The 16785-nt window shown below is 40.3% G+C and overlaps 1 protein-coding gene across 5 annotated transcripts in view; it reads right to left on the bottom strand.

The window, feature by feature from the left end:
- Positions 1-15205, bottom strand: part of kdm3b (lysine (K)-specific demethylase 3B) — a 36441-nt gene extending 21236 nt beyond the window's left edge. For 3 of the 5 annotated variants that reach the window (XM_015057040.1, XM_015057043.1, XM_015057041.1), the window contains exons 1-7: positions 14694-15205; positions 8396-8560; positions 5035-5148; positions 4720-4825; positions 2033-2157; positions 1075-1134; positions 41-736 (exon numbers count right to left, since the gene is read on the bottom strand). In XM_015057040.1, the coding sequence (XP_014912526.1) occupies positions 41-736; positions 1075-1134; positions 2033-2157; positions 4720-4825; positions 5035-5148; positions 8396-8560; positions 14694-14903 (1476 nt within the window). In that variant the 5' untranslated portion in view covers positions 14904-15205. The remainder of the gene's footprint in view (positions 1-40; positions 737-1074; positions 1135-2032; positions 2158-4719; positions 4826-5034; positions 5149-8395; positions 8561-14693) is intronic. The other 2 variants (XM_015057042.1, XM_015057044.1) reach the window with 1 other exon arrangement.
- Positions 15206-16785: the final 1580 nt, after the last annotated feature.

The following is a 16785-nucleotide window of genomic DNA, read 5'->3' as shown; positions in this document are numbered from 1 at the left end:
GCAACCGTACAGCCAGCATTAACCTCATGGAGCCGCTTACCTCTGTCTGGCCTCCCCAGGTGGGAGCTTTAGAACTGAACCCCATCGACGAAGATAGAGAAACGCTGGGTCTGCTGTCCTGCGCCCAAGAAATGGTGACGGGCCCCGGGGAGACGAGAGCAGCTGATTGAGAGAAAGCCGACTGGGGGGCATCCTCTCGGTCCGGCTGGGGGGACGGAGAAGCCTTTGGGGCTGGAGCACCATGGACCAGGACTGGCATTTGCCCCAGTGAGGGAAAAGATGTGGTTGAGAAAGGGGAAGGGGCCGGCTTGAGAGGGGGAGGGTTGGGCGGGTGAGAAATGCCGCTGGTGGAGTCCGCCGCTCCCTGCGGAGAGAACAGGCGCCCGTTTTCTTTGACGAGGGCGGGATACAGAGGCGAAGGAGCATTCGGGTGGTCCAAGTGAACCGAGGAGTTTGTGTTGGGAGAGGACACGCTTCCTGGAGGAGAGGTTCCCTCTGAGGGGTTTCCGTTTTTGGTGGAGCTGCTGACTCTCTCAGAGTCTCCGGCCCAGATCCCAACGCCTTCCTCCGCAGCCTTGCTGGAGTCCCCGCAGTTTTGAGTACCTGCTTCGGAGTTTCCTGCTCCTTTAAACCGTTTCAAGTTCAAGTCGTCGCCGTCCTCTGAGGCAGTCCTGCGTCTGCGTCCGTCTCCCTTCAGTGCTTCGCTGTCCTTCCTTCGTTGTCCATTGTTACCAGGCTGAGAGGGACACAACGGGGACATTTAGTTCTTCACCTGGCAAAACTGGATTCAGTAAACCGACCACAATATGGGTATTTTTGTCCACATACACAAAGTAAAAAAAAAATTATAGAGAGAGAGCATTAAGAGAAAGATATATAAAAGTATTTTGTTCAAATTTTGGAACAGACCCAAGAAGCAAATAAATAAAAAAAACATGCAAAACACAAGTTTAAAACTTTATGCAAAAAAATAACATATATGGCAGAGGCAGCACTCCGTACAAAGAAGAAGCGAAAGCAGAGCCGACTTCATGCCGTAGAAAAGCTTCCCAATAACACTAATGACAAACTTACCTCCTCTTCTGCTAGCATGACATGTATCACACGAGGATCTACCATCTGCTTCTCTTTTCCCTGCAGGGGAAGAAAACAGTGTGAGATCCTTTTGCAAATTAACCCCCAGCAGACAGTCTGGCTGGAGTCAGGCTTGTTCTCAAGAGTCCTTACAAGAAATCAAAGGCTTAAAACTAAACATACCCTAAAACACAAGGCTCACTTATGACAATTCTTTATGTCAAAACACAAATAGTTTGAGTTTGAAGAATTTTCTATCTTTTTTCTTTCAGCTGCAATGCTAACCGTTTTGATTGAAAGGTAATAATTATATTCGGTTTTTCATAAATATCAGTTTGGAAAAACTATTCTATACGTGATTTACCTCTCAATGGCACACCTATCGGTTAAAAGGTTCAGTTTATGACAGAAAGAAAAAAAAAAAGTACTGAAAGACAATCAAAGGCGCATTTGAACAAACAACAGGACTGAGGCAACAACATGTTTTGAACAGACAAAGACCGCAAGAGAAATGTTTGTCCATAGTCTGAAGCAAACTTTTATAGAAAGCAACTATCATATCACCACAAACAACGGTCAGGCACGGTGGTGGAGGGTTGATGATTTGGACTCATTTTAGCGCCATTTTGGTGTCCTCTGTAAACTAAAGGATTTGCAGAGTTCAATGAGATTCACTAAGTTTAGTAAAAATGTGGATCGTGTAACAAGCAAACAATCCTGCAGATCCAAACTATGGCCGACAGAAAACATTTTGTGTTGCAATGATTGTTGAAGCTATGAATGGCTTCGGTTTTAACAGCTTAAATGAACTAATTGTATTTTTCTACTCTGTCTTGCTGAGCGCGACCAAAAGACATCGATAAATCTTAATCAGAAAAATTTAAAACAACAACAGAGAAAACCTGAATTACAAAGAATTTAAAACCGGCTTTACCGTGAACGTGTTCAGGTGCGTTACCTTATCCAGCGTAATCTCCATAACGTGCGAGATGGGGTCGTGCTGCGAGACGTGTCCAAAAGCCCAGCAATCTTCAAACTCGGGCTGGTACACGCGGACTCTGCGTCCTTGGATGGTGAACGAGCCTGACAAGAACGACGAGATAAAAATGAAACAACAATGAATTCAGGAGAGAAGGTTAGTTTTACTCTACAAAACTCCTTCGCATGCCATTTTGCCATTTTTTTTTTTTTTTAGTTACTTTGAATGTTTCTATGAAACCAACACATGATTCTCAAGTTTTGCAGTGTGATTAAATGTTCAGTGATTAAAACAGAAAAAGAAACGGAATGAAAATAAATTTCCAATTTCTGCTGAAGACAAAGAAACACTAGCATTTTTGTGCCCTGAATGAAAACCTCAAATGTGTTTAACAGGAATGGCAATTTTTTTTTTTGTGTGTCCAACAAGTAGCCCGACTGGTTCTGCATTCTGCACGAGGCGTTGGTGAGAAGCTCATTTAAACGCATGCAAGGCTTCAGACTAACTACTGACACTAACATTACTGGTCTTCATCACAGAAACCTCAACCGTTTTTAGCAAATCCCAAAAGAAAATCTTTCATTAAAGCAAAAATAACATCTGAAAAGTACTGGTTTGTGTGAAAAAAAAAACTTTTAAATAGAGATGACAAATAATTGAAGCGATTAAGTCGGAGCACCTGGCCGTACTGCTGCTTGTTGAACTTCCTCAGTGCTCGTGTTTCACATTCGTCACTAGTGAAGTTCGTGTGAACCTGCTACTCCTTCCAGCTGCCATGGCTGAGAACAAACACCATTTCTTTCTGTGCAATAATTTACAAGAATCTGAATTTAGTCTTGTAGGGAGTTAATCGTTAGCTTCTTTCGATCCGATACGAGATCCAACTTTATCCAGTAATCAGCAGTTTTACAAATGGGCTGATGAACAAACTGCTAGCCGACTGAGTTGTAGTAGAACATGCATTTAAATAAAAAATAAAATAAAATAAAATGCCACTGCACCATCTCCAAAATCAATTATGCAATGTCATTAAAGTGCTGCAGTCACGGAGCATGTTTTATTTTTATTTTATCGTTGGGGAGGGGAGATGAGGGAGGTCAGAGGAAAAAGGCTTATCTTTTGTGAGGCAGATTGTGTCTGTTGCTGCTCATGTCTCTTGTGCATGCTCAGTTTTATTTTCCTTTCCATTCTGGGCAGGTTTATGTGGTGTGACAGCATGTTGTTTGAGTCGGGAGGAGGGAGTTTAACTTTTAGATTTCAGCGTGGCTCCGACGTCTGAGATCTGGTGTAAGGAGTCAATCATGTACAGGTTGTCCAAATTGAACAAATCCCCTGCAGAAATGTTGTTAACTGCATGATGCTGTTAATTAATATTTCTACATAGTTTGATTTAATCATTTGCCCAATTTAGTACGTGAAAGCAAATGTTTAGAAAAATCATCTATAGACTTTTTTGCAATACAATTATCCATAAAATAAAAATCTAAAACAACATAAAAACTTTTTTTTAATTATGTTTTTCACCCCAATTCATATAGTGAGGATATCTTTTATAGTCAATATGTCACCTCATAACTTTAGCTGATGCTCTGCCCACCAATAAATACCGACTCATCTAAAGATTAAAAAAGTAGGACAAGGTTTTGACACCTTTTAAATTGATTTCATTTAGATCCCATAGAAAACATGTAAATTCAACAACAATAACCTCAGATGTGCCTTGAAGAATCTGTATTTAGTTTAGGATTTTTCAGTCCTAGACTCTAAAACATAGATGCACTAAATTGGCCAAAGAAGTTGTGAAAGAACCCTCAGCCCTCCCTGCTATCCATTAAACCAACAAAGCACTGGCTCGTTTAATGATTTGTGAACCATGCATACAATAAAACCCAACTATGGTTTGCACTCAAAAGTCCACAATTTTTTATCAAACCTGGAAACCAGAGTCTGGGAAAAGTGGGATTTTGAAACAGAAAACGAGCAGAAACGTAGTTTTTACTCACATAAATTATGATAAATTGGTGCTTTCAATTTAAAATGATATGATTGTATTTTTTCCCCATTTCATTCACCCTCAGTCTGTAGTCAAAAATATTTCCTTAATTGCCAACAATGAAACGTGTAGGCCTAGATCCCGAAGAGCCTTTTAGACTATAAAAAAGGCTTTCTCTGCTACGCAGGACATTCCAAGCGTTCAAAGGATTTGTGCAGCTCAGACCAACAGCTCAATATGCAAATTACCTCTAATGGGCTTCACTGAGTCTAATGACAAACATAACCAGCATTTTTATAAACCTAATAACGCACTAACTAATGGAAAAAGCTAAGCACACAGTCAGTCCTGCCAGTAAAAGGAATTTAAAGTGATTTTGCTTATTTTGTTTTTCTGGAAACGAAACCAATAAGCAACGCGAGTGGAGACTAGGACAACTGCCGAAGATTAAATTAAACAAAACGGCCCCTCGTTTCACAAAAGAATTTAACGAGAGCAACATTTAGAAAGTTGAGAATAATTACCAGCCCCTCCAAACAAGGTCCTGTAACGCGTCATAATAAACGCATCGCAACCGGGCCAAATCCTTTTTATATTTGTGCCCAAACGTTATCGCTCCGCTGTTCAGACGGAACGACCCGGAGGCCACATCGAGCGCGAGTTTGAATCCTACCCTTCCTGAAGATCTCCTGCAGTTTAAAGTCGGTGTGCCAGCTGGAGAAGGCGGACAGCAGAGACGGTTGCTCCAACAGCACGGGGTGTCTCATGTCCTTATCAGCCTGCACAAACACAGTTAGTTAGTTATGGAACACTTAAACGGTTTTTATCCTCCAGTTATATTAGCAAGTCACAGCTTTAATAGTAGTACATGCTGAAAAACAACATTTTGTAATCAACCATTAATTGAAGAAAAAAAAAAAAAAGGTTTAATGTAACTTCCCTTGTTTCTACCCCATCAATTCCAGATCACAATACAAGAAATGCTCACCTCAAATCTCTGGAAAGCTTTGTCATCTGGCAAAAACTCAAAATTCTTTGTTCCAAAGTACTCCACGGGAACCAGGGATCCCAAACCCACTCTGTCCACCAGCGAGCGGAAAGCCTGCACAAGAAGAGAAAGAAGCACTTAGAAAATCCTCACTGCTCAAACATAAGCCAGAAAACGGTCAACATAAACTGAATTTTAAACCTGCTTTCAACTTTCAACACCTTCATTTATTAAAAATGTCATCTGTTTGGAAAAAAAATGAGATGGAAATTGACTTAACTGGAAAAATCTGGTCATAATCTATAGAGATATTGTAATATTTGGTGGTTAAGAAAAAAAAAAACACTGATTTGAAAGTGGCTTTTAAAAAAATAATTGCCATCTGCTCTGCTTCGTAGCAAGACGTGAAGTAGAGAGAAAACATTTCTGTTTTCTGCTGCACTTCAGTTGCTCCATTCGTTAGCTTGCCAACGTTGCTCTCTGAAACTAAACTCGTTTATTAAAAATAAATCAGTTTGTTTGACCTTCTAAGTTACTGTCATAAAACGGTTTTACTTCTACAGAAACGCACACCACATCGATTGAGGTCCCAGCTGACGACGTGTAACCTGCGTCTCTCAAGATTCCAGAGCGACAGTCCAGATTTGGTGTTTGTTTTTCTCACTTTAAACTCAACACCAAAATCCAGAGCAAGCAAAACCAGAAAAGCCTTGCCCAACCGAGGCAAAACCGGGACTTTTCATGAGTTTAGATTTGGTAGCGATAAATGTTTTTGTTTACATCATACGCTACACTAAGTCGTCCGTGTTTGAGGAAAGCGCTGCAAGACCCCGTTTCTGTTTCCTCCGTCTATTTAGCCGTTTGTAACATTTTTTTTTTTTATAGTGTCCTAAGGATGATGTGTTTTATTTTCAAAGTGACTCGACCGTCTGAAGAGAGGTGAGCAGCAGCATAAGTAAGCGTCGATTAACATCTATTGCGGCAGGTCAGGTGAGAAAAGCAGATTTTTATGGCTGGATTTTATGGATTTTTTTTTTTGGTTTCCATTGTTCCATTTTTCCATTCCCCCTTGTGTAAAAGCAATGTAAAAATCCTGAAACGCGATAAAATAACTTATTTTGGCTTGTGTAATAAACCCGGTTTGTTTAATTTCTTTGGTTTTCAGTACATCTTTAGCAAGTTGGCATTAAGTGACTTATAGTAGACCTGATTCTTGCTTATTGATTCATGTTGCATTGTTTTTCCTTTATAATCTTCAACTAAACTCAACTGTTAATGTGTAGTGTTGATTTTAACCCTTCATTGTCAATCCTAAAGAAAAAAAAAAAGAAATTAGATGCAGTTCTTCTCATTTTAACTGTAACTACAAACTTGATGCCCTTCAAAGAAGTTTTAATAGGTTGTGAGACTTTGATGGCTATACAAGATGTCCTTCTTTGCACAGACTGCAGTTATTTTATTTTCATTGATGTACTGAGGGTATTTCTGCAAAAGTCTGAAAAACTTGGCATTTGTGAATGAACAGCACTGTTATCAAGTGAATGCTTCCGTTGTGTTGAAACAACAAAGGCAACCGAGAGCAACTGAGGCTATAAGACATGCAGGACAAGGTGTCTCCTGTTGTCAGGGCAGCTGATAAGACTTGAGAGAGCATTTCGTCTACAAGGTCGTGCTGAAGCCTAAAAAGGGAACGATCACTACTTATGGAAGCAAATATTTATGTCTATAAAAACACTTAAAAATTTGAGATCCAAGTTGCAAAGTTTGCTTCGTCTTTGCAAGCGCCAACTCCACCAGCGGGTGGAAAAACGATTTAAAGTGTCATTCTCTTCTAACGAAAGCTGTAAAAACAACAGAATGAGATGATTGTTCATTTCAATGACACATATTTTAGTAAGCTAAAAAATTAACGAAGTTATCAATTTTTTTGTTTTTTTTGTTTTACATTTGTGCAATACGATGCAAAAGGCAACATCCACAAACAGTGACGTATGACAAGTGGCCCTTTAGGGGTTAATTTTTGCTTCAAAGAGACAATCTGATGGGATCCTGGAATGAACTATAGTTGTGTGCAAGTTAAGCAAATAACTGAATCTTTTCAAGCCTAAAATTATCATCCCGACGCAAAATATGCTGCAGCAAACACAGCTGGCGTCCCCAACGCTAACGTCAGCACCAACGTTGAAATGTTGTTGTTGTTTTTTTTTTTTTTTTCAAAATAAGTTCCATGAATGATCGGGGGTTCCGGAAACACTTAAAAGCTGAATGCGTGTAATAGCACTTTGCACCAATTCAATGGTAAATAACAGATTGAAAACAATAAATGTGTTGTTGAGCTCATATTTCTATTTATTTGATTATTTAGCTGCAAAGAGGGGTTTTGAAATCAAAATGCTGCTTATTTGGTCAATATTGTCATGGTTTTTATTGATTTTTTTTTTTTGTATTTTCTGCCAATTTTATGATGGTCTTATTATATTTACAAAACTTAATTTTATTTTTTGTTTCATCGTATATCTGTAATGTGATTGTTGTGAAAGACTCTGATCAGCTGAGGTTATTAATGTGCTATATATAAAGAAAAAAAACTTTGACATATCGGTTCTGGTTAAAATTCAATTAGCTGCAAATAATTACAGACCACAAAATTAACTGGGCCTCACCACGTGTGTATATTATATATACATGACCAAACTTCAGCTCACTGCTGCTGGCTCCAAGCTTAAACTTCAAAATGTTATACCAGAGAAGACATTTTAGTTGTTGTAAAACAACTAAACAAAAAAGCCCAAGTTTCTTCAAAATAAGGATGCTATTTAAAGTCGGACACACGCTTTCTCGAGAAGTGATTAAAAAAAAAGGAAAGGTGATTTCTTTTTGTTAATCTATGAACAAAACGAAAGCAACTGGGTCAGAATATGCCCGACAAAGAAACAAAGAAAACTTTCCTTCAGCTCAGAGCCAGAGGACACGTCAGCAGCACTCATTCATTGGTCAGAAAGAGTCGGGTCAACACCAATATGGCAAATGGACTGCCCTCGTTTAGCGCTTTATCAAGACCCCATTTGAATAATTTGTAGCAAAAGTGACCTGAGACAGAACACGTGCTGCGATTTTCCATCTGCAACATGCAGTAGTAAAATAAGTTAGCCGTCACTCTGAAGTGTAATTCATTATTTAATAATCCCTGTGACCATGTGCAGGCGCTACGCAAGATGCTACTTGCAAAAGGCACACAACGTCTGCTCCTTCATGCAGACAACAGGCCACAGGAATTGTCCGTTTTATTGAATTTTAAAGCCCAACATTATTACTGTTCTTGAGCAGTCGCGTTATCCGAAACGCACAACTGTCCACTCACCAGAGCCGGCCAGGGCGTCGTCGGTCCTGGAACTGCACTGACCCTCGTACTGTCACTGGGGCTGACCCAAACGACCGAGTCTTCGACCAACACGGCCTTCACTCCGTCGCCGTACACCTGCACCCACGAACATCGCTGCGATGCGTTTTCGAATTCAAGAAACACCTGCAGTTAGCGAACGAGAAGGACAAGCAAATATTAGGGACCGACGCTCAGTTTCTTATTAAGAAAACCAGAACAAATTTAAGAACATTTCCACAGAGATTAAAAAAAAAAAGAGGGAAAAGGAAGAGATAATTACATAAAAAAACCCATTTGAAGTTATTTAATAAGGGGCAGTGCATATTAATAAACATATGTTAATAAACAGTTACGTAATTATGCCAGATTTAGTCACAAGAGCTCATTTTCAACTGTAGTCCTATTGCAGGTCGATGGTAAAATAAATGACACCGAAATGCGCGCACACACACACACACACACACACACACACACACACACACACACACACACACACACGACATTACACGAATTGGTCAATGTTGAAACAAATGGTCAATTATAGAAATATATCTGATAAATTAAGACCAGCAATACGCTACATTTCTCCTGTGAGTTAAATTCTGTGTTTAGTGCATTTCCATTTCCACTTGTTCGGGGTCGGGAAGCGGAGGGAGCAGCCTAAGCAGGGAGACACAGACTTCCCTCTGCTCAGCGTCTTGGGCCGGATCCTCTGGGGAAATCCCAACGTGTTCCCTGGCCGGTTAAGAAACATAGTCCCTCCAAGTGAGTCCTGGGCCTTCCTCTGGGTCTCCTCCTGGCGGGATGTGTTTGAAACGCCTCACCACTGCGGTTGTCCAGGAGGCACCCTAACATCAACTGGCTGCTCTGCTCTGAGAACCTCCTGGCTGACCAAGCTTCTCACCCCAAAAGCTCTCCCGTTCTTCATCAGTCAGCGTTTGGTCACGGGACGTTCAAATTCGCGCACACCTGTCATACACAGCTCAGGCCATCTGGGGTTACGGCCTCCCAGCAACCCACCTTTCTGCAGGCGGCTTTGACGCTGTAATTTCCAGGAGTTTTTTTTTTGCCATCTTTGTACAGTTCTTCGCTGAATAACTACAAACATGTGCAATTCCTCACCATGTCAAACATTCATCCAAGTATTCATTATCATGTCATCTACGGACACAAAAGACGGACAGTGGAAGCAGACTAGTTGAAGAGCAATATCAACATTGCTGTCTTAGTACTTTCTGCATAAACTTCTGGCCAATCACAGGACACTTCCCACAGAGCTCTGTCGAAACAGTCTGAAACGGGCCTGGTGTCGAGAAAGGGATGGTGGGTGCAAGAAAACCAAATGACGCAATTTCTGTCACGCGACTATGTCAACGAGAGCCGATGTCAACACTTTCGAGGAAATACTTACGTGCGCAGACACTGGAGTTCGTCGGGTTCTGCAAATTCAGAACCTGCTACTGGCCTCTCGTTCAGAGACAGTACCAAACTTTTTGTGTTACTTGAAATCAAGTCAAACAAATGTTTGCTTGAAATACGAAAAAGCATTCAAACTGAACACAAACGGTTTTCAAACAGTTCTTTATTGCTTATTAAAAAGGTGTCAAATGCAAACCGATCCGGTGAAACTGCACGCTTCGTTAGCGTTGCACGTAGACCGTGAAAAACAAATTGCCAGTAAACGGCAACAAACCGAAGAGAGAAAAGAAAAAAAACTACCAACGTGGGAATTCTTTATGGAGCTCTCTGTCAACACACTTTCATTCAATACTTGCACAATAAATAAAACCTACTAAATTTCACAGGTGTTTTTATTTTCTTATACTTGTCAGCTTATGCCCATGTGTCAAAATCAGCAATGGATGGATATAGCTCATAAGGATTAGACATGTTCTACAGATACTCTTCCATATTACACAAACCTAAACGATAAAATAGTGCAGATGGGATGGAGCAGTCGTTTCTCCACAAAGTTAAATAGATTTTTTTTCTGTCTGTTATATTGCCTGCAGTGAGTTTTTGCTTCGCATGGAGAACTTTGCGCTAATGTGGTTTAGGCTCAGCAAGCCGAAAGATGGATTCTCTAACAGACTTAATGTTTGTGGTTAGAGACATCTGTGATGGCTCAGACGTCTCTAAACGATGAACAATTTCACTTCTTTTTTTTTTTCTCCCCCTTTTTGCCCGTCTTCTAGAAGGACGAAGAGTAATAAAAATCGATGCTACATGCAACTTCTTTTGATGAAAAGCACATTCCCTGCATAACTGCCGTCTCGGCTGTAGCCATTTTGTGCCAATTTGCCTTTGAAGATTTCTCCTAGACATTTAAGACTGTAAATGCTTAATGTGTGTCAGCTCTGCCTCAAGTCGAACTCCACTGGAACTTTTAGAGTGGTGATTTTCTGATATTATTCTGAAAGCTAGGAGGACACATGTGCACATCCACACTAACCCGAGGTGTTGGGTTTCTGGGTCATGATGTTGATAAACTGTAGTTGAGAGCTGGCAATACAAAATTTGAAAATGGTCCAGCAAAGATATTCTGCAAGACTTCAGTGTGCAACTCATTTTGTTATTTTTTCCCTCCCTCCTCATTTCTTATATTGTATAACATCTGCACACTAACTTCAGTCACTTTGATAGAAATAGTTGGGTTTAGAGTTACACCAATCAATCTAGCCGAAACCAGAGTTTTCATGTTAAATTGGCAAGCTAAAAAGTGAGATTTGTCCCCCCGGCCCCCACATCCATGCATCAAAACTAAGAACTCCTGCTGAATTAAAACGCATCAACATGCTCTATGCACATTTCTGAGTTTATTACGCTGGCAGGTCAGACCTCGATGGCAACCTTTAAATCTTCGGTATCAGCCAAGAACAGCCTGACTGGTGAACCTCCCGCTGCATTGTGATCTTTTACCAAGACTAAATTTAAAGCCGTACCGGATCCAACTAAAAATAGCTCTGAGTTATTAGGGCTCTGGGATCAACATTCAAGACAGGCCCAACAACTTACAGCTGCTACATTATGGGTTTGGATATGGAATTACTAACAAATTTATAAGTCAGTGTAACATTTCTGGATCGATTTACATCAGTACACATGCCACAAGGACAGCGGAAAACAGATAAGCAAAAAAAATTTAAAAAATCACCTTCCCACCAGAATGACTCCTAGTGAACTATAACTCTTTGGTACTTTGAAAACGCATACAGTAACTAGCTTGCGAGTTAAAAATGATTTAATGGTGAAAAGAAAAGCTAAATCAATGCAATTCGGACAAATCTCAAGTCACAAATAGGTCGAGGTTAAGTAAAAGCTGATTTTTGCATTTTTGCCTTACAACCTCCTGGGTTAATTTTATTCATTTATTCATCATTTAAAAACAGGCAGCAGAAGGTTTTGCAGAGGAGACACAAAACTAGATCAAAATGTCATTTAACTCACAAATTACGATGTTGAAAAATGAATTTAAAACACAAAAAAAAGCAAGAAAAAAAAAAAAAAAAACATGTTTGTAGCTTGAACTTATTTCAATATTGTGGTTAACTTCCTAAATCTTAGTCCTTAATGTTTGGTATTGGTTGGCTTCTTTGCCAATATTTAAACCCATTTCGTATTCCCTACCTGCTTCCATACTGTAGCTCTAAACAAAGCTTTTCATACCTACTGACTTATCCGTTGCAAATCAGTTTATTTCCCCTGGCAGGTCAATATTTTACTATATTTTGGAGATAAGTAACCATCCATTGGCTATAAGCGCTTATTCTTGCAGGGTCACAGAGGGGCCAGTCTCCATCTCCAGAGATCATCAGGCGAGAGGCGAGGTACACACCGGACATGTCACCAGTTCATCACAGGGCAACATAGAGACACACAGGAGAACCAACCATGCGCACACACACTCACCCCCCTAAGGACAATTCAGAGAGACAAATTAATCTAACAGTCCTGTTTTTTGGATTCTGGGAGAAAGCCAGAGGACCAGGAGAGAAACCAAGCACAGGAGACCATGCAAACTTCTTGCAGAAAGTACCTAGGCTGGGATTCGAACCCATGACCTTCGTGCTGCAAGGCAAAAGTGCTACCAGCTGCACCAGTAGGCAGTAGGCAAATCTTGCACATAATTTAGTTGCTCATTGTTTTTTTTAAAGACCTTACATTTCAAATCGCTGTGATTCCGATCACCACTTGAGCATTTTTACGAAATGTGACAGACTTTTTTTTTTTTTTTTTTTTTTTTTTTTTTATACTCCTGATCAATGTACAATTTTGCACGTTGATAGTATGACTCAATTTACATTTACACATGGGTCTTCATAAGGTGTAGAAAATCAAAGTTGAACATTTGTCTTTTTGGAACACTCCGTTACGTTACGCTTTGTTTCCTCTAAGCGGTGCGGCTCGGCGCAGTACGCTACTTTGTTTTCATTGGAAAAGCAGTCCATGCAACCGACTCGTACCGCAGCATTCCTGGGTCCCCTTCAGTTGCATGTCCTTGGGACGTCGGTATGGTTAGGGTGGAGCGACTGGCGCAACTCAACTCAGTCTGATCATTGGGAGACAGAAACACAACTCTGCTTGCAACAGGTTTGTCCTTAATACTAGAAAGATGCCACATTAGGTGTTTGGGTTTATGCCCACCTGCCCCAGTCAAGAGTCCACAAAATAGCGTACCAACACATGCCGCACCGCTTCGTGGAAACGAGTTGCTGTTTGTTCTCCGATCACCAGGTAGGTGAATGTGCTTCTTTCTGCACAGTGACTTAAACCCCCTCATCTTTTTAGCTGCTATTTTGGGTTGCAGTTTTCAAAATTTCCAACAATAACGCATGCATACGAACAATGTTACCGTACTTCTTTCATTTCCGTTATTAACATAGTCAGGATTTATTGTTGATGTTTGTAACTCAATCAAATAGTCTGTCGATGTTTGCCAGTAGTGATCCGTCATATGAGCACTTGCTAAACTGGCACACATAAGGTCCAGATTCAATCAACAGTTCAAAATAACTTGTACTTAAATCGCAGAATTTAACTAGAATGTTTAATTCGGGGGGGGGAGGGGAGTTTGCAAGTTGAATATAATTTTTGTTTAAACGCTTTTTGTTGTTGCTTTTCATGGTGAAATCATCATCATCTGCAGCAACAAACATGACTGACTAACTAGGATAATTACACATCAACTACCTGATATCAATTGTGACAACTAAAAACGTTGAAATTTTCCTTATTGGCAACAACTAAGTGAATATTTTAGAAATTAAGCAACTTATTTAAAGGTAATGTTTCTTCGGTCTCGATGTAGATTCCAAAATTTCAGCTTTAAAGTCTTCTTATTTTAACCAACACACATCGTCGTGGTGTCATTAAAAAGTCATTTTAATGCTCTTTTAAAAGAATTTAACATTATTTTTTTTAGAAAACGTGGCTGCCCCATCTATTCCAACTACTAACTTTGGCAACAACTTTAGTGGCAGTTCATCACATAAGATGTACAGCAAGTTGATAGAAAACTGTGTCATGGTACAGCATTCGTCCCTGCATATACTTTTGAAGAAAATAACTTGCACTTTTAAAAGATAAACTTTCTGAATCCTATATTTGAGCAGTGCCATCAATTGTTTATATGATTCTGGATAAGCATTAGTTTGACTTCCCTCTGTCATGTTGGTCTACAACCACCACCTAACATTGGCTCTATCTGCAGTGTTGAATCAAAATGTCAGCGTCGTTCATTCAGATTCTTATAAGACGGTGAAGCCGTGTCATACTAAATAATCTAGGTCAAAAAAACAAGGTGGGAGCGATTTCAGGTTCGCCCCTGCGTGAACTTTCTTCTGGCCTTCAAGAGGACTATCATTAGCTGACGGGCAGAATTGATCGCCTGTAATGGTTGCACAGAAATTATCTGCGATTTACTACAATGTGCTCGACGCCTCTCTTAACTCTTGACCTTAAGTGTTTAACAGTAAATGCTGCAAGGTCACACATAAACATTGCTTGAAGCTAGATATCCAGAAGCTAGGAAAAATCGAACAAAGCAAAGGCCAGAAAATCCCCGGTCTCGATTTTAGCTTCGCCTCTCTGCCTGCAACACGCAGCGGGCTAAGATCTAAATTTATGCAGCAGGTAACGATAAATCTCCCGATTCTGGTGGGTAACAACAAGCTCCACTAAGCGGAATACACATTGACCCGCTTAGCACACGGTGCATTTTAGAAAATGACTGATATTTAGCTTCGCAATACGGAAACGCTTGAATGTAAATACTGACTGTGAGTCCGGCAGCCGTGCTTGTCGTTGTCGCCTCCCCTCCTTCGCTGCCCTCCGGAGCGGCCAGGCCGATGACGCTCACCGCCCGCACCGTTCCTCGGAGCCAGTCCCGGGCCCAGGCAGGTTGTTCGGTCTCTGATCCATTGGCGGGCCTGCTGTCGTCGAGGAGCAAAATAAGACGCTTCCCGATCAATTCGAGAGAGTCCCCCATGGTTTGCTTACAAAGCTAACAGCCCTCAGTGAGCCACCATGAACAGTTGAACTTCTCCGCTCGGGATGGGAACTCAAGGAAGCTAACGTAACAAAAAGGCGAGAAGAAACCAGCTGCGATTGCTTTGTAGTTCACCCTAATGCAAAACAGAGCTCGTTTTGGTCAATGTTCCCGGGGATACGCGGCGGCGGCGGCGGACCGCAAATCTCCCAGTCGAAACGTTTTTGTCCTCGGTGTTAACGCGACTATCCTGCTCTGTCCGCCATTGAGCCCTGCAACAATCAAACGCACTTCTCCTGGTAGACTGGCAGCACTGCGGAGGCAGAGAAAATATGAGGAAACACCGACCCCTAGTGGAAGACCTAGGCGTTACTTTCCCGCAGTGGTTATTATTTAGGGAGCTTCTCACCTGGAATCAAAGAAAGAAAATCCATGGATTCCGCCAAAGTATCAAGTGCAAAAGTATCATGTAACGAGTAAATATTTTTGTCAGCATTTTGTCTGAATAAAGTTGGATTAAATGCATAAATAAATATATTAATAATTATCATTTTAGTACTAACTATATATTTTATATAGTATATAAACAAAATAGTATTAGAAAAGTCCTGATGCTGTCCAACAATCACAAACATGGAGTTTTATGACAAACTGGGTCTTGAGTGATACTGTGGAAGATTTGTGAGCCTGTGGGCCTGTTTCTCTCCCCCGGAATCTTTTTTAGGGCGCAATGGATCATAAACTCTTAGAAATACCAGAACATTGACCTCTGGCGGAAAACAGAAAAAAGATTGTCACTGGGTCTTTCTTCGCCGAGGTTGCCCTTTGTCACTGATTCTGTTCATAACGTTTGTATGGACCTAATTTCTAGGCACAGTCAAGATGTTGAGAAAATCCATTTTGGTTGTCTCAGGATCTCGTCTCTGCTTTTTGGAGGTGACCTGGTTCTGTTGGCTTCATCAGACCGTGACCTCCAGCTTTCACTGGAGCAGTTTATAGGCAAGTGTTAAGAGGCCAGGATGAGAATCTGAATCTATGAATACCAAAAAGAGAAGAGGTCCTGCCCCAAGTGGAGGAGTTTTAAGTATCTTGAGGTCTTGTTCCCAAATGAATGAAAAAATTGAGTGGAAGATCAGTGGATGGATAGATAGGTGCTGTACTCTACCGGTCTTCAGAAAGCTGAGTTGAGAGGGAAAACTCTCTATCCTTCAACTTTCCAACCCTCAAAGGGCCCAGGACTTCAATGGTTTGCAGAAAGAACAAAGAGGCCTCTCTCTAGACTCTAACCTCAAGTACTCAACTAAGTGTTACCTTGGTGGCTAAAGTACAGCACTTGTAGTTTAGTGTTAAATTTTTTTTTATAACATGGGGTCTTTTCTCAATAAATTAATGTACTCAAATTAAATTATGTTGTTTTTTTGTTAGTTATTCAGAATAAGATTATCCTACTGGAATATAATTATATTTTATTTCAAATAAAAGTAGCAACACATAATCAACAGCTCTGCTATATGATGGCTTCAGAGGAAAAAAAACTGAAGGTCATTGAACATTTAATGGTGAGCTTTGATGGTCTATTTCTGAACTGAAATAGTACAGTTAATAACTACAGTTAAGATTTTTATTTTGCATTTTACAAAACTTTATGCATTTCTAAGTTTCAATAATAAATAATTTATTTATTTATTTATTTATTTATTTATTTATTTATTTATTTATATTGAAAAAGAAAATACCTTTGTTATAAGCAATAATAGCTTTAATTGAAGCGGGCAGTTGTGATTATGGAATGCTATTGATTGTGACCACCAGGGGGTGCTGTTTTGTTTCACTGATTTGTGAAAGTAAGCTGCTAACAGAATGATACAATAAAATGGCACAT

Source organism: Poecilia latipinna, unplaced genomic scaffold (genome assembly GCF_001443285.1).
Source record: "Poecilia latipinna isolate Pla-1442-1.1 unplaced genomic scaffold, P_latipinna-1.0 Scaffold1432, whole genome shotgun sequence".
In the NCBI taxonomy this organism is placed as follows: domain Eukaryota; kingdom Metazoa; phylum Chordata; class Actinopteri; order Cyprinodontiformes; family Poeciliidae; genus Poecilia; species Poecilia latipinna.
Note: the sequence above shows the minus strand (reverse complement) of the source record. Positions and strands in the feature narration are given on the sequence as shown.